A 24,764-nucleotide genomic window follows, 5' to 3' on the forward strand; every position below is an offset into this window, starting at 1 on the left:
TGTGGTCTCGACAAGCTCTTAATCAGTTTTTTATTCCTATGATTGATGGTTAATGTATCATTCTCAGTCACTTTGATTTTGGCCCACCAAATACTTGAGCTACGGTTTCCAAAACCAATGGACGGGTAAAACTATTTTGCCAAGTTTTTCTAAGCCGTCCTTTTGTTTTTAGCACTGTTGACATTTTGTTCAGTGGCAGGGGCCGATGGACGGATTGGATCTCGCACACGGCTTGCCGCGTATGCAATCTGGTGGCATGTATATGCACCTCTCTTACACACGCATGTACGCTCAGCAAACCTCAGGCTCCATGCACATGCACGTACATGCATCCACACATCATTCACATGCCATACCCCTCGTGTGGGTGTAAAGGCGCATTCAAGGACACGTGTAAGGCTATGATGCATCTGTTTTGTAGATTAGATGTGTCCATTTGCATCAAGGTCCTTGGACGACACATATTTCATTAATCAAAGTATTAGTACACTCGAGAATTCTAATTAATGTGAGCTTTGCCAAGCCACACGCGTGTGCAATAAAGCTCGTATACATACAACACGTGCCAGAATGTCACATACGTGCCAGTTCCATAATCCATTCTTCAGGATTGTTTGACCTTTTACATGTTTAAAAAAATCCAGTCCAGTCAGCATGTGGGCCCCAATATTGGAAATAAGTGGATGAATTAGAATACTTTTCTAAAGATTTCAAGAGCATACATTTGTTTTGCAATTGTGGCCCACTTGATTAGTCAACTTGATTCTTGGGCAGCTTCGATGGCAGTTAATTGCACATGTATGGCTTTATATTTGTATGATCATGTATATAGACATGTAAAATACGAGCTTTATTCAAGTTCTCTAAATTATACAAACTACCATTGTCAGTTAAATTGATGGGTGAATTATATCTAATTTCATTATTCATGTCAAACATGCATTTGGTCAAAAATCAAATCATATATTCTTTATCTTGATCTTTGTTTATGCATTATTTGTGTGGTGTGTCCCACCTAAGTTTTAGATTGGGTCGACTCAATTAATGTAGGTTATATAATGAGTTACACCAAATACAAGGTTTAATCCTACATGCACATCAAAGGTGGACCCAAACGGTTCAAATGTCCAATAATTACTCTATAATATTCCACTTATGAACACTCGACAGAATAACTAATCATCTATTCATTAATTATAAAGATTATAAAACTAGCTAAATAATCTAAATATATCCAACGGCTAGATCATCCAAACCATTGGTCACATGGACTCACTTAATAGAAGTCTTCCACATTTATTATTAAAAATCCTCAATCTAAGTTTCTTTAGGAAGCTTATCAAGCCCACGGAGTAAATAAGTACCATATACATGTTGTTTGTTATACGTTCTGCCACTAGCATGCAAAACCATCCTAGCCATCCATTAGGTGTGTTCGTCTCCTTTTCTTCTTCTTCTTCTTCTTCTTCTTTTTTTGGGAAAGAGGGCATATATACAATCAAACCCATCCATCTGGTGGACCAACCGGATTTCCCACCCATGTGTCATGTTGGCACATGTGGGAACATGTGGATGGTCCACCATAATTCATGTGGTCTCAGCAAAGCTCTTACCTTATCCTTGCTTTTGAGGCTTTAGTCAGTTTTTTTCTTCCATGATTGATGGTTAGTGTATCATTTTCTCTCACTTTGATTTTGGCACCTTAACCACTTCTATCAAAATTCTTAAGATTTGACAATATAACTTCTATGAAGAGAAATGCCACAATAATTTGCGCGAAGAGAGATTGAAGAGGTGAATTATGGCACACATGCTAACATGGAACACATGTTCAAGGTTTACACCGTTCATCAGGTGGGGGCTCAATGTGAACGTATTGTGTCCTAAAATCTCGACCATCCAATCATCATTTTGGCTTGGTGTAATTAATCAGCAATTTTGACTCTAACGTACGGCTCATTTTCTTCACACTGAGTGCAGCCCACCTGATGGGCCTTATGATCGAGACCGTACGATTCGAGCAATTGGATTTGATCATTTTATGATTTCATGTACTATGATCAATGAGCATTTTCTTTATGGGAGACCACCAATTAATGATACCTCTAATAGGCTACAAGTCTCCAAACATTATCACTTGAGTATTTCATAGTGTAAGAAAAAGGTTTGCTGGAATACATGCATTTTTGACCTATTGTAATATTAGTCTTTGAATCAGGTTATTTCCAATAATCCAAGTCATTAATATGATTGGCCTGAGTTTGTATGGTAAATAGAGATTAAATCAAAGTTATTAAAATTGAATTATTTCAATCTTTAATAATTTGACTCTTTTATTTTCAATATCAATCGTTATCTAACCTTCAAATAATCAAAAGATTGAAATATTCTGTTTAAAATTTCTTCTACTTTTTTAATGTTTATTTACATATTCTCAATCTATATTAATGATTTTGGTGATTGAAAGAATCCAAATCCAACAAATAAAATCCTACGATGTCATATATTAACCTCTTAAAACATATGCACACGCCTCGTGCAAACTGGACCTTAGATAAGCACTTTAGACTCCATTGCATTGACTGGCGTAGGTGGGCCCCACTGTGATGTGTATGTGAACTACATTCCGTACATCCAATGCAACAACCCCCGTTAAGCCTAGGGCAAAAAAATCAGCCATATCCGTGATTTTGGTGGGCCACACAAGTGAAAATGCTATGAAGGGTGACATCCACCCTCCAAATTGTTTTCCTTTATGTGGCCCACCTGAATCACATATAGAGCTGATTTTTGGCCCATGGATCGAAAATTTAGTAGTTCATATAATGGTTGGAGTGGGTTTCATTTAATCATCACGTTGTGTCCTTAAAAAAGGTCATGGGTAGGGATCTCTTCCACAACTGTTTCCTTTAGTAGGGCCGACTGAATCACATTTTAACCTTTTTTTTCTTTTTCTTTTTTCACGTACCTAATTTGGAATCATACATCTAATGGCCTAAGTGGATTTCTCTTATGCATCTCACCAGGCCATGTACAAATTAAGGTATAGACCAAGCTGATTTTTTAGACCCTAAAATTAAAATGAAGCGACACACTTGGTAATGAAGGTAAAAAGGTCTCTCTCTCTCTCTCTCTCTCTCTCTCTCTCTCTCTCTCTCTCTCTCTCTCTATATATATATATATATATATATATATATAACAAAAAACAATGCACCACAACAAGCAACAGAAATAATGTTAGAATATGGTTTTCCATTTCTCAAAGATTTCACTTGGGTTTTTCTTATTCACATTTTGGATTTTTCCAAACAAAAATACCAGCATTAATTTTGATAAAGACATAATCTATAAATCAGATCTTGTTGTGATAATGAATGAGATTGATTGACTAATCCTAACCATCCGGTCAGTGGACTTCCTTTCTTCTTCTTTTTCTTATGGTGAATCATAGTTCATGACTTCCCTCACCAGGGAAAAGTTTTCTGCTATTGGAATAATTTCGAACATCTAATCACTTGAAATTTTTTGAGCATGGCCCACCAATGCGATCCAGCATTAACCAGATGCCTGCTCCCAAATAATCTGTATGTGCAATGTTTAAGCAATTGAGATGGCTCAAAACATACTTTAAAAAATTTTAAACTTAAATGCATCAAAGGTCTATCAAGTTAGTCTAAGACTCAATAACATAGCTCAGTATTAGACAGTGCGTTCCAACACTTAGTTCATGAGATTAATTTCGATTGTCCATGTGGATGGTTACTATTGCCTAACAAAGGTGGTTCTTTTGAATCATAAGTAAACCATGATGGTCCCCTAAAAAATATATGGATCAAGTTATTGCTTAAACCTATTTTTGAATAAATGATCTTGACTATTCATATTTAGGGCACTTTATCAAATGGTTAATATTTTCACGTGTGATATTTTCATGGTAGTCAATATTGAAGTGGGTGGTGGACCTAATGAACAGTCTATATCAATGGATTGGACTTTCTAAGTTTCCCAATCCAACTAGGAGCAATATAACTTACATTCTACAATCTTAGCAAGTCTAGTTGAATTTTGGTGAGGTTTGATGAGGTTTTTCACCAGTTGTCTAAAGGAATAGACTAAGTCGACTCATCGAGTCTAGAATAAGTCTTGACAAGAGTCATGACCAAATCAAGTTTTTACTAAGTCGAAATCTATCCAAGTAGAGCACCTTCGACTCAAAAATCTAATCGAGTTGAGTTGACTCAGTCGAGTCAAGCTCTTATATACTTATATATATATATATAGATATATATATAGATATATATATATATATATATATATATATATATATATATATATATAAATTTCTCTAACAAATGTTCATGAACAGTTTGTTGTATATAGTTAATCCACAAAACCACTTCTCATGTTTATTCTTTTCCTGAGTAATTAAGTAATTGAAAATTTGAATTCATCTGGTCACCAACGATCAAGGACCATCAATCAAGGTATTAAAAAATGATTAACGTCTGTTACATAATGGTACTAGCACATATTAAGGGGTCGTAACAGCCATTATGAAAAAAAAAAAAAAATAGTTGTTGTTATGGCCACTATTATCATTATTGAATGCCTTGCCGTTGATCCGAGTAATGCCAGATGATTTGAGCTGTTGGATTAGACTGCATCATGATTTCTCATTCCATGATCGGTGACTGTTAGCGTATTTTTCGGGTGTACAATGATCCATAGATATCTAATGATCTGGTGGACCTAATTACAATCTAGATCAATGGATTGGACTTTCTAAGTGTCCAAATGCAACTAGGAGTATTATAACTTACATTCTACAATCTTAGTGAGTCTAGTTGAATTTTAGTGAGTTTTGATAAAGTTTTTCACAAGTTGTTTAAGGAAATAGACTGAGTCGACTCATCGAGAATGAGTCTTGACAAGAGTCATGACCAAATCAAGTTTTTACCAAGTCAAAATCTAACCAAGTAGAGGACCTTCGACTCAAAAATCTAATCGAGTTGAGTTGACTCAGTCGAGTCAAGTGCTTATATATATATATATATATATATATAGGGAAAAGGTACTATGCGCTCGACCTCACGAGTCCATCCCATGAGGTTGAGCTATGTGGGCCCCACCGTGATGCGTTTCGAACATCTAACCCATTAGTCAGATGCACCATTCTATCGTGGGCCTAGGTCTCAAAAATCAAGTCAATCCGTGACTTGTGTGGGCCACACCACATACAGAAGTGGGGAGGGGCCGTGCACCATTAAAACATTCATAATCAGTTTTTTGGGCCCACCGAGATGTGGTTTGTAAATCCAGCCAATCCATTATGTGTGTCACACTTGCATGAGGGTTTAGACCAAGTTTCAGCAGCATTTAAAACTCAGGTGGGCTCCACCAAGTGCTTTTATATGTTTTAACGGTGTTTCACATGATTTTAGATGGTATGGCCCACCTGAGTTCCGTATACGGCTGATTTTTGGGATATCCCATAATTTAGAGGGTACCCATCAAATGCACGGTGTTGATGGTCGACACACATCACGGTGGGGCCCACACAGCTTGACCTCACGGGAGCTCATAGTGAGGTTGAGCGCATAGAACCTTTTCCCACATATATATATATATATATATATATATAAGTTTCTCCAACAAAAGTTCATGAACAGTTTGCTATATATGTTAAATCCACAAAACTGCTTCTCATGTTTATTCTTTTCCTGAGTAATTAAGTAATTGAAAATCCGAATTCATCTAGTCACCAACGATCAAGGACCATCAATCAAGGTATTAAAAAATGATTAATGTCTGTTACATGATGGTACTGGTACATATTAAGGGTTCATAACAGCCATTATGAAAAAAACATAGCTGCCGTTACGGCCACTGTTATCATTATTGAATGCCTTGAGGTTGATCCAAGTTTTGCCAGATGATTTGAGCTGTTGGATTAGATTGCATCATGATTTCTCATTCCATGATCGGTGACCGTTAGAGTATTTTTTGGGTGTACAATGATCCATAGATATCTCATGAACAGGTGGACCTAATTAACAATCTAGATGGATGGGTTGGACTTTCTAATTGTCCCAATGCAACTAGGAGCACTATAACTTATATTCTACAATCTTAGCGAGTCTAGTTGAATTTTGGTGAGTTTTGATAATGTTTTTCACAAGTCATCCAAAGGAATAGACTGAGTCGACTCACTGAGTCTAGAATGAGTCTTGACAAGAGTCATGACCAAATCAAGTTTTTACTAAGCCCAAATCTGACCAAGTAGAGCACCTTCAACCCAAAAATCTGATTAAGTTGAGTTGACTCAGTCGAGTTATATATATATATATATATATATATATATATATATATATATATCTCACAGATGTTCATGAACAGGTTGCCGTATATAGTTAATCCACAAAATCACGTCTCATGTTTACTCTTTTCCTCATTAATTTAGTAAACCATCGATCAAGGTATTAGAAAATGATTAATGACAATTACATAATGGTACTAGTACATATTAACAGCCGTAACAGCCGTTATGGAAAAAAATAGCTGACATTACGGCCACCGCTATTGTTATTGAATTACTTGCCGTCGATCCCAAGTAATGCCAGATGATTTGAGCTGTCGGATTAGACTGCATCATGATTTCTCATTCCATGATCAGCTACTATTAGCGTATTTTTCGGGTGTACAGTAGCCGACACCGACGCGGATATGTTAGGCAACGGTCCCGATCGGACAAATTCACTTGTCCAATTTTGGTTAAAAACCCTTTATTTCATTTCTATTAGCTGGCCCTAACTATGTAATTAGTACCAATTAAGTAGTCCTTAATCCTAACTTTCTTTAATTATTGTTTTGGGGCTTTCATTGTCATTTTCTCTATTTGATGCTTAGTGTGGGGCAGCGGATTGCCTCTGCATGGCTAAGCTCTGTGGGGCCACTGTAATGTATGTGTTATATCTATGCCGTCCATCTGTTTCGAGAGCTAATTTCAGTGCATGAATCCAAACATGAGGCATATCCAGATCTCAGGTGGGCCACACCACAGGAAAGAGTGGGGATAATGTTGAAATTTCCTAGGGCCCACCATGATGTTTATTTTCCATCCAATCCATTCTTAAGTTGATTCCGAGCTGGATGAAATGAAAAAAAAAATAATAATAAATATCATCTTGATCCAAAACTTCTATAGTCCCTGAGAAGTTTTCAACCGTAGGATTTTAGTCTCCTTTCTTTCCTTTCTTGTGGTTCACTTGAACTTTGGATGTCCCTCATGTTTGGGCTCATAACCTAAAATAGGCTGAAAAAACGGATGAACGGAGTGGATATAATACGTACATCACGGTGGACCCCACAGCGTAGATTCCTTCACTCCCGCAATCCACGTCCTTTAGTGGGCCATTTCCTCCCACTTTTTACTTTAATAACTTCCATCAGAATTCATGGGATTTCACAATCAAATCTCCAAAAGCGATTCACATACACGTGACAATGCAGCACACGTGTGCCGAGATCTAGACCATGTACTATAGGTGTGGCCCAATTGAAAGTTGCCTTGTTCCATAATCCAAAAAGGTCCATTCAATGTAGGCCAGATGTGTACACTTAATACAAGCCATTGGTGATTTCTTTCTAATCATCCATACTCATACTTAGTGGGGCCCACCTGATGACTGGCCTGGATCATCTGTGGTGGGCCCAGATCGGCATGCGATTTAGTCGGCTTTAGAGTACGTGCCATATTAGCACACGTGTGGCGATTCTCCTCAATGGGAATTTAATCAACCAGTGAAACTAAATGATCTGAGCCGTTGGATTTGACCACATTCATGATTTGATGTACCATGACATCTGTCTGTGTCTTTTGGATCTAAAGTGATCAATGGACCACAATCAACTCAGTGATTCGACTCAAAACTCGGATGAGTGAACTTGACTCGGTTAAGTTCAAGACTTATGACTGACTGGGACTCAGTCCACCTGGTCGACTCACCGTAACTAGTGCCAGCTACCAACAAAAATCTGCCTTGATAAGATAATCCTGACCATCCAATCATAGAATGTGGCCCATTTCCTTTTGGGTCCACTTGTATACCAGAGATTGAATGGTTAGATTGTCTGATCAGTTCGATTTTTTTGCTCATGACCTAGGAAGTAGATGGGATCCTGCGCTGGAAGCTAGGTGGGGTCCACCGTGATTTTTGTGAAAAATCCACACCATCCATCCGTTTTGCGAGCTCATTTTAGGACATGCAATAAAAAATTAGGTAGATCCAAAAGCCAAGTGGGCCAGGCAAGATGACCTTATAAATGGTTGGGATGACATATATTAATCAATGTGGACCCAAGAAGATTTCAACGGTAGACATTTCTTTCCCCAGTTTTCCCTCATATATGGCTTCCTTGAGTTTTGGATCCACTTGATTTTTTGTCTCATATCCTAAAATGATATGGCAAAATGGATGGACGGGTGGATTTTTCACAAACATCACGGTGGGACCCACCTAGCTTTCCTTGTGCAGTAACTTCTGCCTTTAACAAGAAATCTGCGTCCCCTAGTATGTACTGAACCTATTGAATGGACGGTCTGGATTTAGTAGACACCCCACGTGTTTTGGCCATTTTTTAATTCTTGCTTTGGAGGTCAAATCAGGCTTTTCCACTAACTTTTTCTTTTAGCACCTTATCAGCTTCCACCAAATTTCATGAAATTTCACTATCATGGGTCCCATATCTGAGTCATGGCCCACTAAAATCGGTCTAAGGTGACGTTGGGATGACTTTGATACAGTCGTCCAATCCAACCAACCACCGAGGAATCATAGGATTTGTTGCAAAGTGGGTTTACAACTCAGGTCCAGAGTCAACCAACGGCCTAGATTCAAAACCCAAATCAGGTCTAAATGGGCTGGCCCTTAAATAGGACAGAAATTACAACCCAATTGCAATCCAAGTCAAGGACCTTTAAAAACTTAGAGAATTTTACAAAAAGCCACCTAATTAAAGTACATTTGCTAAGTTCTTTTCGGAAAGTTTTTCAAAAAACTACCTCACTTGTTGATATATTTATCATTCCACTACCTTATGTTGGCTGCTTGGGTGGGCTCTACCCTAATTTAATTATCATGGTGGGCCCCGTAAAAATTAAGGGTATATTTTTATCTTAGAATTGTTTTCTTTGTTGTGGCCCACTTAAATAACAAGTCATCCTGATTTTTTGGTTCTATGCCTAAAATGGGATTAGGCATCTAATGGTCAAGGTGTATTTGGCATAGACATCGAAGTGGGCCCTACCAAAAATCAAGTTGGGGAGTACCGCTCCAACTATTGGGAGAGTATTCAGAGAAAAACTAATTAAATTATATTGGATGCCACTTTTGATTTTGATAGAGCCCACCGTTTTGTTTGTGTAAGATATACTCCAACCATTAGATATTTAGTCCTATATCAAGCTTAGAGATTAAGAAAAAATAATCAAGCTGATTTATCATTGTGATGGCCCATGTCAATGGAAACATTTGGGAAAGAGATGCCCATGCTTGATTTTATATAGGGCCTACCGTGATGATTATACGAAATCCACTTCAACATTAGATGCCACACAAAACTTCAGGCTTGTGGACCAAGAATCATGCATGTCCTTGATTCATGTGGGCTACACTAATGAAAACAATTTAGAGGGAAAGTGTCTCCATGTATACTTTCCAATCATGTGTCACAGTGGAGCTGATTTTTGGGATCTTAGCCTAAAATGAGGTGATAGACCGGAGGGGGGGAGGGGAGGGGAGGGGGGGTGTGGGGTGGGGGGAGGTATATGGTTAATGAGTAGCTTATTGAAAACCTTTTTGAAAAAAGGTATTGGAATGTATATTCCATATTAGTTAGGTAGTTATTTTTATAAATTCCTTAAAATTTTAAGAAATTATATATTAAAAAACCACCTATTTAATGTAGAATTTATATTTGGATGCCTTTTCCCAAAGAGGTCCTCAATAAGCTTCCCCAATGTTTTAAGAGAATTTTATAAAGAACTACCTGAATAATATAAAATTTACATTCTAAAACTTTTTTCAAAAAGTTGCCTTATTAATCAATATAATTATCATCCTTCTACCTTTGGTTACGTTCCTTTAATGGCCAGTTGGATGTGTGTGTGATCAAATGGGTCAGCTGCTTGGGTAGAGGCCCCATTGTGATGTTTATGTAAATTCTATCCTGACCACTAGATGTGTCACATCATGTTAGGCCAACGGCCCATAAGTCACTACTATCCAATCCAAGACCACGAGATTGGAAATAGTGAATAAGGCCACAATTGCCATCAAAACTACATATGTAAGTATGGTCCACTTGAATTATGAATGGTCCAGATTTTTAAGCCCTAATCAAAATTTTGGTGTGACATCTAATAGTTATAATAGATTTCATATAATCATCATGGTGAGACTCGTATAAATCAAGGCCGTTCGTGTCTCTCCCAACTATATTCTTTGATGTTGCCTACTTGAATCACTAGTCAATCTAATATTTTGGCTGTAGGCCTAAATTGTGGTTACTTATCTAATGGTTAGAGTGAATTTTGTATATACATCATAAAGGGCCTTACAAAAAATTGAAGTCAGAGCGTCCCCTCTCCAGCATCCCTTACCAACAAAGGCCGGAACATGAGCACATGAAAGACGAAAGATATAAAGACTATTTAGAAAGTAAAAAAAAGAAGAAGAGGAAGAAGAAGAAGAAGTAATTGTATGGGATGTTGTCTCTATTTTGTTGGGCCCACAATGATGTTTATATAAGAACCACTTCAACCATTAGATACTTAGTCCAATATTAGGCTTTGAAAAAAAAAAGGCTGACTTATGAGCTGGTGGACCACACCAAAGAAAATAGTTGGGAGTGAGATGATCCACCCTTGACTTTTTCAAGGCCCACCATGATAATTATATATGATCCATTATAAACATTAGATTCCACATAGAAATTTAGACCTATTTCCCAACACACATTCATGATTGACTTAGGACACTGTAATGGAAATCGTTTGGAAGGTGAGTATTGCCCTGTACACTGTATTAAATCATGTGGCCCACTTGAATCACGCATGGAGTTGATTCATGGGCTCTTGGTGGTTAGGGTGGATTTTACATAAACATTATGGTGAGACCCACCCAATCATCAACTCATCTGCTGGTATGTCCCCACGAGGAAAGGTAATGATCAATAATTATATTGACTACTATAGTAGCTATTGAAAAAGGTACCGAAATGTAAATTCATGTCAATTAGGTAGTTTATTATAAATTTCTCTTTAAGTATCCCTTTTGAGAAATTATGTCTTTGCCTAGGGGTGTTAAAGGGCCGGGCTCGAGCTTACAAAATCGGAATTTTGAATTTACCAGCCCGACGGCCCTGCCTAAAATAGTTCAAAAACTACCCCAGGCCCGGCCCTTGACATCCCTACCTTCAGTTAGCTTTTTTTTTCCTCGTGGAAGTATGGAAGTTGGGGGAGAACTTGACCACTCTAAACACCACCTTTTACCCAGCGTCTTTTCCAAACGCTCCCAAACTTACATTGCCAGTCCAAACCTCTCACGTACGGACAGACTAATTGAAGACGAAAATACCCCCTGCTTTTTAAAGCTATTTCTTTGAACAGCAGGGGTGCTTTCATTTTTAATTAGTCTGTCCGTACATGAGAGGTTTACACTGGTGTTGTTAGTTTGAGATGGCTCTAAAAAGACTCTAGTAAAACGGTGGCGTTTACAACGGTCAATTTCTGAAGTTAGGGTGCCCATGTGAGCAAAGGAGTCTGATACTCGAGTGAGCTCCGCCGTAGTGTTTAAGTGAAATCCACCTGGACCACCAGACGTATCGGCCAATGTAAGGCCTAGGACCTGAAAAACAGCCCCATCCCTGATTGAGATGGACCACATGGTTGGAATTAGTATATAGAGCAATGCTTACCCTCTGAACTGTTTCACTTATTGTGGTCCCACCTGAATCACAGATGGGCCTATTTTTGAACCAATGGTCTAAATTTTATGTGGCATCTAATGGTTGGAGTGGATTTCATATAATCATCAGTGCAATGTAAAATCAAGGGTAAATGTCTCTATCTGAATTATTTCCATTGATGTGGTCCATCTAAATTACATGTCAACCTGATTTTTTGGACTTGGGCCTAATGTTGGATTACACGTCTAATGGGCAGAGTGGATTTCACATTCAGTCAAGGTGGGCCGTTGTCAAGGGGGACCTGTTAAAAAAGGTAATTGTCTCTCCCATATGTTATAAAACAGAGATCTCTGCTGATGTATTTTAAAATTTATTGAAGGATCGGACACCCTTAATTTTTAAGGGCCCACCACGATGTGTATATGAGATCCACTCTACCCATTAAATGTGTAATCCAACGATAGGCCAAAGACAAAACATTAAGATGACCCCTCATTTAGGTGGGCCTCACCAAAAGAAACAGTTTGGAGAGACGCTCACCCTTATTTTAAGGGGCTCACAGTGATGATTATATCAAATTCACTCTGAGGATCACATGCACGAACCCTGTGAGAACTTTAACATAAAACCTTTTTCTTTTACAGCCAACGGTCAGTTTTTGTGGAACATCCGAGCCGTTCAGAAGGTGGTCCACGTCATAAAAGATCATATTTATTAAAAAAATCAGGTTGATGGGCTTGCCGAATGATCCTGTAAGTGCTATGTTGTAAATCTAGCACCCTGTATAATCAAATTTTATTGTGCCAAAACACTTCGGAATGTTTGACTTATTTTGATAGATGGAATGTTCACCTTCAAGTTCAAATAGATGGAAAGTTCACCTTCATTCGAAGATGAGCTTCATGTTATCTACATCGATATTTAGTGTGCTACAATTTTGTATGTTCAACTACGAAAATAATTTGAAGTTCACTAAGTCCAAGTACTCAAGTCCAAGTGCATTATCTCAAGCTCAAGTTTGAGTAGATCACATGCTCAAGCTTAAGTTCAAGCTCAAGTTTAAGCTCAAATACATTTGATCAAGTTTAAGCCTCAAGTCAAATGCTCAAGATACAAGTTCGAGACATAAGCTAAAGTATACGAGGTCAAGCTTCATGTGCTTCAAAGTATCATATCTACCAAAGCGACCAATGTTTCAATTTCAATACTCACATTTAAGGTATAGATGACTCTAGAAAGACCTTAGGATTAGGTCATTAACATTGCATGTTTAATTTGGTTCATAGTATTTATTTTAGGCTTTACTTCAACTAGTCCTGGTTAGTGTTCAACTAATCCAGGCATTGGCTTGACCAGTCTAAGGTTTTTCTCGACCAATCCAGAATTTTACTCAAAAAATCGGCTAAGGTCGTTTGGTCTTCGACCAGTCGAGTAACCCGTTCGACCGGTCGTGGAGACCTGCTCGACCAGTAGAGTAGGGCTTGACTCGAACTCCAATAACGTTAATTTAATTCACTCGACCAGTCAACCGAGCCACTCGACCAATCGAGAGTCTGTTTTATCCGATCGCGCCAGAAATTTAGAAAATTAGTTCTGCTAGGACCAGTCGAGCCGAACCTTAAACCTGTCAAGGGAACCAAATTCCAACCTATAAATTGAGGACATTTCTCAAATTTTTTCATTCATTCCAAGCCAATTCAAGCCACCACTCTGAGAGATTAGTCCTCACTATTGTGAGGTATTTATAAATCATTTTAATAGCTTTTTGATTTCTTAATTTCTTAATCTCTTGATTCCATTCTAGTTAATATAAAGGGGATTTTGATTTAACCCTTTGTGTGATCCAAGAAATTGAATCCAAGTAGCTTAAGGTTGGATTTAATTTAAAATTCATCTAGACCTATAATCCCTTCTTCTGTGAGATTGAACATTGAACATCTTCATCTACAAAGAGACAATTCTACAGGCTACATCGAAGATCATTCTTCAGATAAGTATTGATTTTATTTTTTGTATTGTGGTTTGAGAGATTCAGCCAGGAAAATCTCTTTTTGTGGTTTTAACTGAGATCAGCCAGGAAAATCTCAGTGTGAAGGTTTTTTTGATTGTGTAAGCCCATTGAAAAACACATCTGTAAAGGTTATAAGGTGAACCTTGGAAAACCTTCTTTCTTAGTGAAAGCCAATACTACGTGGGTTGTGGTTATTGGGAGTGGAGTAGGTGTGGCTGTTTACGAACAGTTAGTGTACACATCGAACCACTATAATTCGTGGTGTTGCTGTAGATGATTGTATCTGGTTATGTGTGTGAATGCTTATATCTATTTTATGTAATTGTGGTGATTGTTGTAATAGCAAGATTTATTTCCTTTGCCTCTGTATCAGTTTTTTTTTTTTTAATATATATATTATTTATTAACACACCCACACACACCCCACACACTCACGCTGGTGGAATTTCACCACCTATGGGTACTCGAACCCTTGACTGGGAGTTGAAACTCCTAAGAGCCTTTGTATCAATTTGAATTTTTGATACTTACTAACGTTCTAAAAATCGGATTGTCCTACCATAAGCCATTAGTTTTTGATGTAAGATTATCCTTAAAACAATGTTTGTATCAATCTCTCAATACTTGTGCATTTGAGGTTGTTTTAGATTTCTTTTATCTGAGTTATCTTTTCGCATTTATTTTTTATTTGGCATAGTCCTATTTACCCCCCTCTAGGACTTAGGGCTTACCCTTTCCAAATCCACAACGTCAGTTCTATAGAACCACCCTTTTATGTGGATCATATCTACTTTACTGCCAGGCCCATCATATCAACGGTGTGGATTACTGAACCATGAATCCCACTTAGCTAATTGGCACTGGTGGAACAAAAACTTCACCCAAGCAACAATTTCCTCCGTCAGCTTTGTTTCCAGGGAGACGATCCGTCAAATCTGGATCGTCCATCTAGTGGGTCCTACTATGGATGCAAGATGGTTCAAATTATTAATAGATCGGGTGATTTCTAGCCATCTGAATGGTGGACTTCGAAGAAATGGTTGTGAAGAAAACGGTTGACGGTCAATATTAAGTACTAGAGAGTGAAGAAAATTGATGGCTGTGATTGTCTGATAAGGGCGATTTTTGAAAAATAAAAAACGCAATCCATGATGGGGACGTGTGGGACCCACTGACTAGTGATTGCCCACAAGTGGGCCCCACAGGCCTATATCCAACAAGAACAACGACTCGGGCCCACTATCAAGTGATCGAGACCTTTGGTGCACCCCACTCTAGCTCATGCACCGAAAATTCACCAGATGGAAAATTATTAGAGGCTGATCGCTCAGTAAGATAATTAAACACTCCAATCAATTGATCTGGACCGCCCAATAGGTTCCAACACATATTTCTTGGGATACCATGCAAATACCACATTGATCTAATGATCTTAACCATCTGATCAATGACCTCTAATATGGACGGCCAAGATCGCTTATATAAATATAGGTCCAACCAACAATTTGATCCATTTGATAGCTCCCGTCATGGATCGCTCATGATTCTAAAGAGACACTTCTGTTAGGCAACCCTAACCATCTCATCCATGAGTTGGAAAAAGGATGGGTACAAAAGAAAGGCCCAATCTATGATGGCTCTGATCATCTGATCGGTATTGTTTTTGCATTATAGAACTTAAAATGTGTTCTAGATTTAATGGACCGTTCAGATCGATCTAATGAACTGTCTAAGTTACCCTATTCAACTAGGAGTACTGTAACTTATGGTGCTCTAAGAGCACTGGGGAACATTTATCTCAGCAGTGGGGGGCAGTGGACGCCATGAATGGGAAACCAGGAAAATGGAACATGTTAAAGCATGGGCACACAGAACTTCCAAACATGAAACTCGAGCTGGTAATGGGCCAAGGGCTGGGCTCAAACTTGAAAGCGAGGCCTAGTTCCTGGCCTGGGCAAGCCCTTGTCTAATAATGAATGGCCCAACCTAGCCTGAGCCCAGCCCAAACCATTCACACAATTAGAGCGGGGTATCGAGTCGATTCAGACCGAATTAGGACTGACCCGACTCGATCCGATTTTAAAATAGACTTGACCCGAACTCGACCCGACTTAGTACCAAGTCCATGATGCCTGACCGGGTCCGAGTCTAGGTCTAGCCTGGACTAATCCGGACTGAGTCCTACCTGGGGTTGAGTCAGGCTGGGTGCAATGGGTATCCACAGGCTGAAATCACAACTCAAAACCTAGGTGCACCTACCGGAATTGCAGCCTCTCCGTCAGCTACACGGCATCTCGGATATGAAACATCAAATCTGGGGCGCGCGCGCACACACACACAGATATATATATATATATATATATATATATATATATATATATATATATATATATATATATATATATATATATATATATATATATATGCGTTGGGTTTCGGATAGAGTCGAGTCAATACTGAGTTGGATTTCGGATTGAGTTAAGTTGAATTACTGGGTGACCTAAACTCGACTCGGTTTGAGTTTGGATTGGACAAAGTCTACTCGATTCGAATCGACTCACCCACTTGGTTCGGATCGAGTCGGGTCTGAACGCGTGGAGTCTGTCCCATGACCAGCTCTACTCACAGTGGGGTCGCAGGGCCCATTGACAGACATACATGCTACAGCATTCATACAGTGGAGTCGCCTGACCCATTGACGGCCATACAAGCCTACTCGTGCAGGATATCCATACCATTGAAATAATAAGCCCAACCATGACCATTATTTGGCATGAAAATCAGGGTCGGGAAGGGTGGTCAAAGGGCAGGGCCTTTTCATCCCAAGTAGGACCATGGCACATGGGGCCATGTCTGGGCTAGGGCCAAGCTAGGTCTGGCTTCAAGCCCATTTCCATCCCAGCATGAATTTTTTATTTTTATTCTATTCTTTCAATCGAAATTTCTTTGTAATTTTCCAAAGAGAAAAGAATGGCATTTTGCTAAAGAGTCATAAATGGCTTCGCAAAAAGTGAAGGTTACCATAGAAAAATATATTTTCTTGCAATATATATATATATTGTTAAATGTAGGCTCCACCATGAGAAATATTATTATCTTTTTAACCATTGACTTTTTAATATTTCCATAAAAAAAATGCAAATCCAACCAAACAACAAGATCACAATTTCTAATTTGTTGAGGACTCCATGAGAGTTTTACAGGGGTTTTTTGAAGTTCATCTTGTTTTGGATTCTCTCCATCCAAACAGGCCCTTGAACCATTGACATTTGAACATTTCCATGAAAAATCCAACCAAACAGCAGAATCATTGTTGGATTCCACAATTTCCAATTTGTAGAGGACTCCGTAAGGGTTTTGTAGGGGTTTTCTTTGTCCATGTTGTTTTGGATTCTACCTATTCTAATAAGCCCTTCAACCATTGACTTTTTAACAATTTTATGAAAAACTGCAAATCCAACAAAACAACGGAATCATAGTTGGATTCCACAATTCCCAATTTGCTAACGACTCCATAGGAGTTTTCTATGTCCATGTTGTTATGAACTCCTTATCCAAATAAGCTCCTTAACCATTGACTTTTTAACATTTCCATGAAAAACTATAAATCCCACAAAACAATGGAATCGTTGTTGGATTCCATAATTTCCTCTTATGTTGAGGACTCCATGTGGTTTTGTAGGAGTTTTCTATGTCCATGTTGTTTTGGATTCTCTCTATTCAAATAGGCCCTTTAACTACCAACTTTTTAACATTTCCATGAAAAATTGCAAATTCAACAAAATAACAGATTCATTGTTGGATTCCACAATTTCTAATTTGTTGAGGACTCCATAGGGGTTTTCTGTGTCCGTGTTGTTTTGGATTCTCAACGTTCAAATAGGCTCTTTAACCATTGACTTTTTAACATTTTCATGAAAAACTATAAATCCAAAAAAAAAAAAAAAAAACATCGAAAACATTGTTGGATTCCACAATTTCCAATTTGTTGACGTCTCGATGGAAGTTTTTTATGGGTTTTCTATGTCCGTGTTGTTTTGGATTCTCTTTATCCAAATAGGTCTTTAACCATTGACTTTTTAACATTACCATGAAAAATGACGAATTCAATAAAACAACAGATTCATTGTTGGATTCCACAATTTCCAATTTGCTGGATGACTACATGGGGGGTTTTGTAAGAGTTTTCTATGTCCATGTTGTTTTGAATTCTCTCTATACAAATAGGCTCTTATGGCATGTTCGGGAGCATTAAAAACTTAGGAAAAGAAAACAATTTTCATATCTATTTACTCTTTCCTTGTTTAGATATTTACTTCTAGTTAAATGCATATCCATGTAAAAGGTGGTAAAGAAGCAATTATGACTACTGTTTCATGTTTAGTTTAGGGTGAAATTTCACTTCAAAAATCGAGTAAAACTCAACGTATAACAAGTAAGCCCACCATGAAGTATATGTTATATCCACACCGTCCATTCATTTTTCATATCATTTTAGGGCATAAGCCCAAAGATAAGGTAGATCCAAACCTCAAGAGGATCAAAGTACAAAAAATAGTGAGGATCGAACGCCTAACATTGAAAATTTATTGGAGGCTAAGAGGTTTTGGATCTACCTTAATTTTTTGGTTCTTGCCCTAAAATGATCTAAAATGGATCTACCTTATTTTTTGGTTCTTGCCCTAAAATGGTCTAACAAAATGAACGGACGGCATGGATGAAACACATACATCATGTTGGGGCCCACAGTTTATGTGACACTCTTTCAAAAAAATGTACCTATCAACAATCTTTACCCACACCAAATTACAAGTACGCCATCATTACTTATTTACCACATTTTACATGCATTTGCAGTTTGAGAAGAAAAAGCAGCTATGGAAATCATTTTTCCATTTCTAAGGTTTTCCTCAAAAATCTGTGAATATCAACTTCTGTCAAAAAAATATCTAGTAAATATTTTCATGGTTACGAGAGAACTCTTATCATTCCACAATTGACCTTCCATGAAAAACTTCACTACAAACCAGACAACAAATCCCCAATTTTCAAATTTCCCAAGGATTCCATGTTGGTTTTCCAGGTCCATGCTTTTAGTTCTCTCTACACAAACCATCCAATGGCCTACTCCTAGAAGTAGGTCCAACAACAATCCTACGATCCACACGGTCCAAACCGGGCAACCACAAATTTATGTCAATACACAACCATTAAATCCATTAAATCCAGAACCCCAAAAGTTCATTCTCGTTTCCTACATGGCAGTTCAGTTGTATACGCCTCCGGCAATACACCTCAGATTGATCTTACACTAGATTCCCCCAAAATTCCTAATAAAATTCAAATTTTAGTTTTTACAGAAACAATCACGATGCTAGTTTTGATAACTTCAGGCTCATAACATTTGAGTTTGTGCACCAAAATACAAACTAAATAATTCCTAACAAATATCATTTCGAATACATCAAAATGGAACTTGACCTGCCATGCCTAGCCATCCAATTTCTCTCCTGAACATTTTCTATTAAACATAGTATAATGCACTATATATATATATATATATATATATATATATATATATATATATATATATAACTGCAAGATATAACTGTTCAAGTTCTCTTGTGAACATTTTCTATTAAATATTTAAATATTGTATGACCCGCATATCCATATATATATATATATATGCTTAGAAATGCAAAAACCGCATGATGATTAAACTAGTTGGAGATCTGACCTTTTGATGGCACCATTTCCCAACCACCCAATTTTCCCTTCTGATCAAGCATGGGCCCCAAATACTCTTTTCTGATGAAATGGGGACCCCATGGTCCGAGCTAGCACGTAGATGCAAAATAGGTTAAAGGCCCCACGAACTCAAACCGATCAATCCATTGCTGTAGTATGTTTCTTCAAGTCCTAATCGTGACCCACGAAGAGTCACATGGGGTCCAATGTTTTGGTGTGGTATGTGGCTTCATTTCGCTTCTTCCATCCTAAATGTGGGTTCGGAACACTGTCGCTTGGGCTCTCGTTCGCCCAAATGCAAAGAAACACAAAGGTCTTCCTCGGAAGTGTTCCTCAACGCGGAGAGATTGTTTGACTTGGGATTGCCTTGGTGGTGGTCTTGATGCATAGGAGACGTGCAGCCGCCGGTGAAGCTCGGGATGAATTGGTGCTCCACATTCGCTGCAGTGTCGACCCCGTCAGTGTGGAACTCGGCGTGCATGAAAGGTGGGTTTATTCCCGACCCGGATGCAACTTCCATGGGGATATGTTGGAGGTTAAAACCCAATGGCTCATAGATCTCTTCAGTCCTGTCCTTCAGCAATGTGCCTTCTGCGGGAGATGATTCCCCGACCGTCGAATCAATGGCTGCCGCTGATGCGCTTCTTTGTTCTTGCATTGCTTCTATTAAACAGAAATCATGATTAAGAATTAGTCAGAGGGGGAAAAAGAGAGATGCTTCAGTGCCTGTAGTGCTCCTAGTTGCATCTGTCACTTGGACAGTCCATGCAATTGATCTGAACTGTCTATTGAGTCTGGAACATATTTCATGGACCACTATGCAAAAAGAATACTGATTGGTTGATCAAAATCCATCACTGATTTGTCATAATTTTTGTAGCCCTCCTTTTTCTGAGCGGTGGATGAGACGGTTAGGATTGCCTAACAAAAGTGACTCTTTAAAATCATAAGCAATCTATGGAGCCCAACAAATAGACTGATCAAATTGTTGACAGGACCTACTTTTGCGTTGATGATCTTGACCGTCCATATTAGAGGCTAATGATCAAAATGGTTAGAATTATAAGATTGGTATGATATTTGCATGGTAGCCCAAGAAATCTATGTTGGACCTAATGGACAGTCTAAATCAATTGATTGGACTGTCAAAGTGTCCCAATGCAACTAGGAGTACTATAACTTATAGTGCTCTGAGTACACTGTGGAATGTCTCAGAGAAAAAAAAATCCAGCTTTAAAAAGGAGGAATATTTTATCTAAAAAGTAGTTGTTTGTCATGTGAACCATGCATTGGTGTTGTTAGTATGTTCCCATAAGAATTTGGAAACATGGCACATGACCTAGTGATTTGGTGCCATCCGGTGGGCCCTATCATGAATAGGGGTGTACACGAACCGAGCTAGCTCGGTTAGCTCGCTCGACTCAACGCGAAAAAGCTCGATTCGACTCGGTTCGAAGCTGAGTTTGAGCCGAGTCGAGCTGATTTTTTTAGCTCGAAAATGAGTTTGAGCCAAGTTCAAGCAGGCCCCAGCTCGACTCGACTCAGATCGAATCCAGCTCGAATCGAACTCGGATCGAACCCGTTTAGTGACTCAGTTACTTTGCCATTGATGTTGCTCACCAAGTGTTCAATAAAATGACTCAACAAAGTGTGGCTGGTGGCAAGGAAGGTATGTACGTGAAACAAATACTCTTTTTTTTTTCTTGGTTTTTCTTTGTTTTTATGTTGCTTAGAAGGTGTTTGATAAAATACTTGTAAAACCATTGCTTCTATTTCACATACAAAGGGATTTTGAAGGTGAAGTCCAAGTGTTTGTGGAAATGCCTCAATGGCGAACTCGGCTCGATCTTGGCTCGAACTCAGCCCGAGCTGGCCAGTCAGGCTCAAGGACCGAGCCGAGCTGAGTCAAGCTAAGGCCAACTCGACTCAGTTCGATTCGATGTACACCCCTAATCATGAATGGGAAACGGTCCAAGTATCAGATTGTAAGTGCTAATGTTCCAAGCAAACATGTAGTCGTCAAATTTTATAGACAAAATACAGTATGGATCTTCAACGTACTTCAATTCTCTTTAACACTTCAAAAGCACGACTCAACATCCCGAGAATAGAAGGTTCAGAATGATTTCAACAGAAAGATCAATTGTATGCCAACCTACAGATAAAAATGATCTTAAAAAAGACCCTAGAACATAGTGCATTATCATGGTTTTTCAAACTTTAATTTATGGAAATTTTGCATGATAAACTGAGGGCGTTCAGCCAGTCCAACCTCACCTTCAGCCAGCCGAACCATCTCGGGTCAGCCCGAGATCAGCGGTAAGTCAAGAGATCAGCGTAAGTCAAGTTTTCAGCAACGAATATTGTTGTTTCTGTTGGAAATTCGGCCAACCCGACCCTGTGTTCGGCCAACTGAACTCAGCTCGAGTTAGCCGTAGGGTGACTCGGGTCAAGTTTACAGCAATACAGTTTTTTCGAATTTTTGGGAGCTTAGGCCAGCTTTAAATTCAATTTGTGAGTAAGTTATACTCAACTTGATATTAGATAATTGAATCTACAACTTTTAGAGTTTTATTCCTTGAAAAATTATATATCCATAGATCCTTTCTGGTTGAGCATACATTGATTCATCATCATAAAAAAAAAAAAGAGGATCGCTACATTGATTGAAGCATCTACTTCTAAAAGGTTTCATCAGTATCTCCGCATCGACATTCGTCTACGAGAAAATATGTATTTGATTTCAATATATTACTTTCATTTTGGGTTTTTTGAAATTGTCTGGAAATCTCATCAGTTGTGTAGTGGTTAACCTGTGAAAATCACTTGAGGTTTTATTATGGTAAGCCCATAAAAATCACAAGAATTGTAAGAGGTTATTAAAGTGATCTTATGAAAACCTTGAAAATAGTGGAAAGCCAAAATTACGTGTAGTAATTTTGGGAGTGGAGTAATTGTATGTTAAACACCGAACCACTATAATTTTTTGTGTATTGTGGTGATTGATAATCTTATTCTCTTCTTTTATTCTTTTGAAATATTGGATTCAAGGACGTCGTAACATAAAGTTGTCCTGCCTAAGATTTTAGGTGAAGGTTGTCATACAACTCAATTGAAATCAAGATTTCATTATCTTTTGCTATTGAGAAGTTATTTTCCACAATTGATTATCAGGAATTGGTCCCCCCCCCCTAAAGACATTTGTACCTCATCTCACACAAATGAAATGGATAAACCTGCTACTCCAATTAGTGGGCTTTTGACATTGACCATAAGCATTTCCAACGTTTTGCTCTATCATCCATCTTGGTAACCAATCAAACAATAGAAATCATGATCTAATTGGAATGATTTTAACTTTGGTCCAAGGTGGATCCTAACATATGAATTGCTTGGATCACTAGATCGGCGTGCCACGTTTTCAAATCTTTGTTGAAGCATGTAGTATGGAGAGCAGTAACAGTTCTAAACTCGGTGATTTGACTCAAAACTCAGCTGAGTCAACCCGACTCGATGAGATTTTGAACTGAGTCACTAGGAAACTCGCTCATGGCCACGACTTGGTTCTGACACAGCAAGACTCATCGAGTCAGCCCACTGACCCAGTCAGCTCAATGACTCGAAGTCTTCCGCAACCTCAAGGAAGAGAACCGAACACATCCACCAACAGGCCATGCATTGTTGGTTTGCTCATCTTGGCCATTTTTTGTACTTAGCTCAATTTTAAATATGCATCATTATTCATTACCCAAAACATCCACTAAATATTCATTAAATCCCAAGTTGTGATGAAAAAAGTCTTGATCGGATCTCTAAGTCCACCCGACCTGGCCAGATACTGAGTTGAGTTTTCGAGTTTTTAGACTATAGAGTGAAGTGATAAAGGTGAGACGTTGCCATGAATTCCATCGAGCAAACAACCATTACATGTATTGCTAGGCCGACATGAAACTCTACAGCCACACATGAATGCCATCATGGCACGTTTGCCACTCATCCAAGCTGTCCATCAGTTGGGCTCCACTGTGTAGATGATCAAGCCCAAAAAATCATTTCCACTCAACACGTGAACCACAGATGTACGTTGATGGTGGACCCTGATCAATTCTTTTAAAGCATCCATCGTATCATACATGAGCAGCCCACTTGATGAGTCAACCACATGGACTGAAAGATTCGGTGACTCGGGCTAATTTGTACAGTCCTCAGTTGAGTCAGGATTCAGCCGAGTCGGGTATATTTCAATGCTGACTCATGTGCTAAACTGGGTTGGACTTGACCGAGTCCAACTCAACTAAGATGAGTCGTCAACCCATGGTTGAGCCTGGCTTCGAGGTCAGGCCACCTACAAGGTGAGGCCACCCGATGCACAGCTTGGATGTTCCACACGCATGACCTCGTATGGAGGGAGTGTGGGGACTGAGCATAGCTCATCACTATATTTCCACTAAAAAAACAAGCTTGTAAAGAACAAGACGAAGCACAAACCTTCAAGACCTTCATTGGTTGTGATGAGATCGAGCTCCAAGAGATCTAGAAGACGCCCAAGATCAACTCCACTAGTCCAGTTCTCCGGACCATTACCACTTTTCAACTTCAAACGTCCACGGTTGGCTGTCCCACCCCATATGATCCCAATGGGCCGCGGCTTTTCACCACCCTGGCCTGTTAAAAGAACGAGGCTGCCGCTGTCACCTTCCAAGTCAAAAGTTTGTTGGTTCTCACCCACAACGAGAAAATCGGTGAGGAAGCAAATCCCTTTCTCATCATTGTACTCTAGAGCATATGCCATTACGGTCCCGGTAGTCAATCCGGAGCTTCTTCCTACCTTCACCACCTGTCTCCCAATGAGGCTGTTAATTGGCGCCTGCAAGTCCACAGTCTTCACATCGCCGATCTCGCCCACGCCTTTCACCAAAGTGGTGACGTTGGAGGTGTCAAAATCATCAGCAAAGGGAATAAAGGCTCCGTCAGCTCGAACAAATGTTTCTGCAGGTGCACGGAATTGTAATACGCATGTGTGGGGATTAGAATG

At 38.8% G+C, this 24,764-nt stretch overlaps 1 protein-coding gene across 8 annotated transcripts in view; it reads right to left on the minus strand.

Annotated features, from left to right (window-relative positions):
• Positions 1 to 19,294: 19,294 nt before the first annotated feature.
• The window catches only part of LOC131221013 (protein NARROW LEAF 1), a 29,675-nt gene continuing 24,205 nt past the window's right edge, over positions 19,295 to 24,764 (minus strand). For all 8 annotated transcript variants that reach the window (XM_058216072.1, XM_058216071.1, XM_058216074.1 and 5 more), the window contains 2 exons: positions 24,218 to 24,718; positions 19,295 to 20,392 (listed from right to left, as the gene is read on the minus strand). In XM_058216072.1, coding sequence (XP_058072055.1) covers positions 19,959 to 20,392; positions 24,218 to 24,718 — 935 coding nt within the window. In that variant the 3' untranslated portion in view covers positions 19,295 to 19,958. The remainder of the gene's footprint in view (positions 20,393 to 24,217; positions 24,719 to 24,764) is intronic.

This window comes from Magnolia sinica, chromosome 12 (assembly GCF_029962835.1).
Source record: "Magnolia sinica isolate HGM2019 chromosome 12, MsV1, whole genome shotgun sequence".
NCBI lineage: Eukaryota > Viridiplantae > Streptophyta > Magnoliopsida > Magnoliales > Magnoliaceae > Magnolia > Magnolia sinica.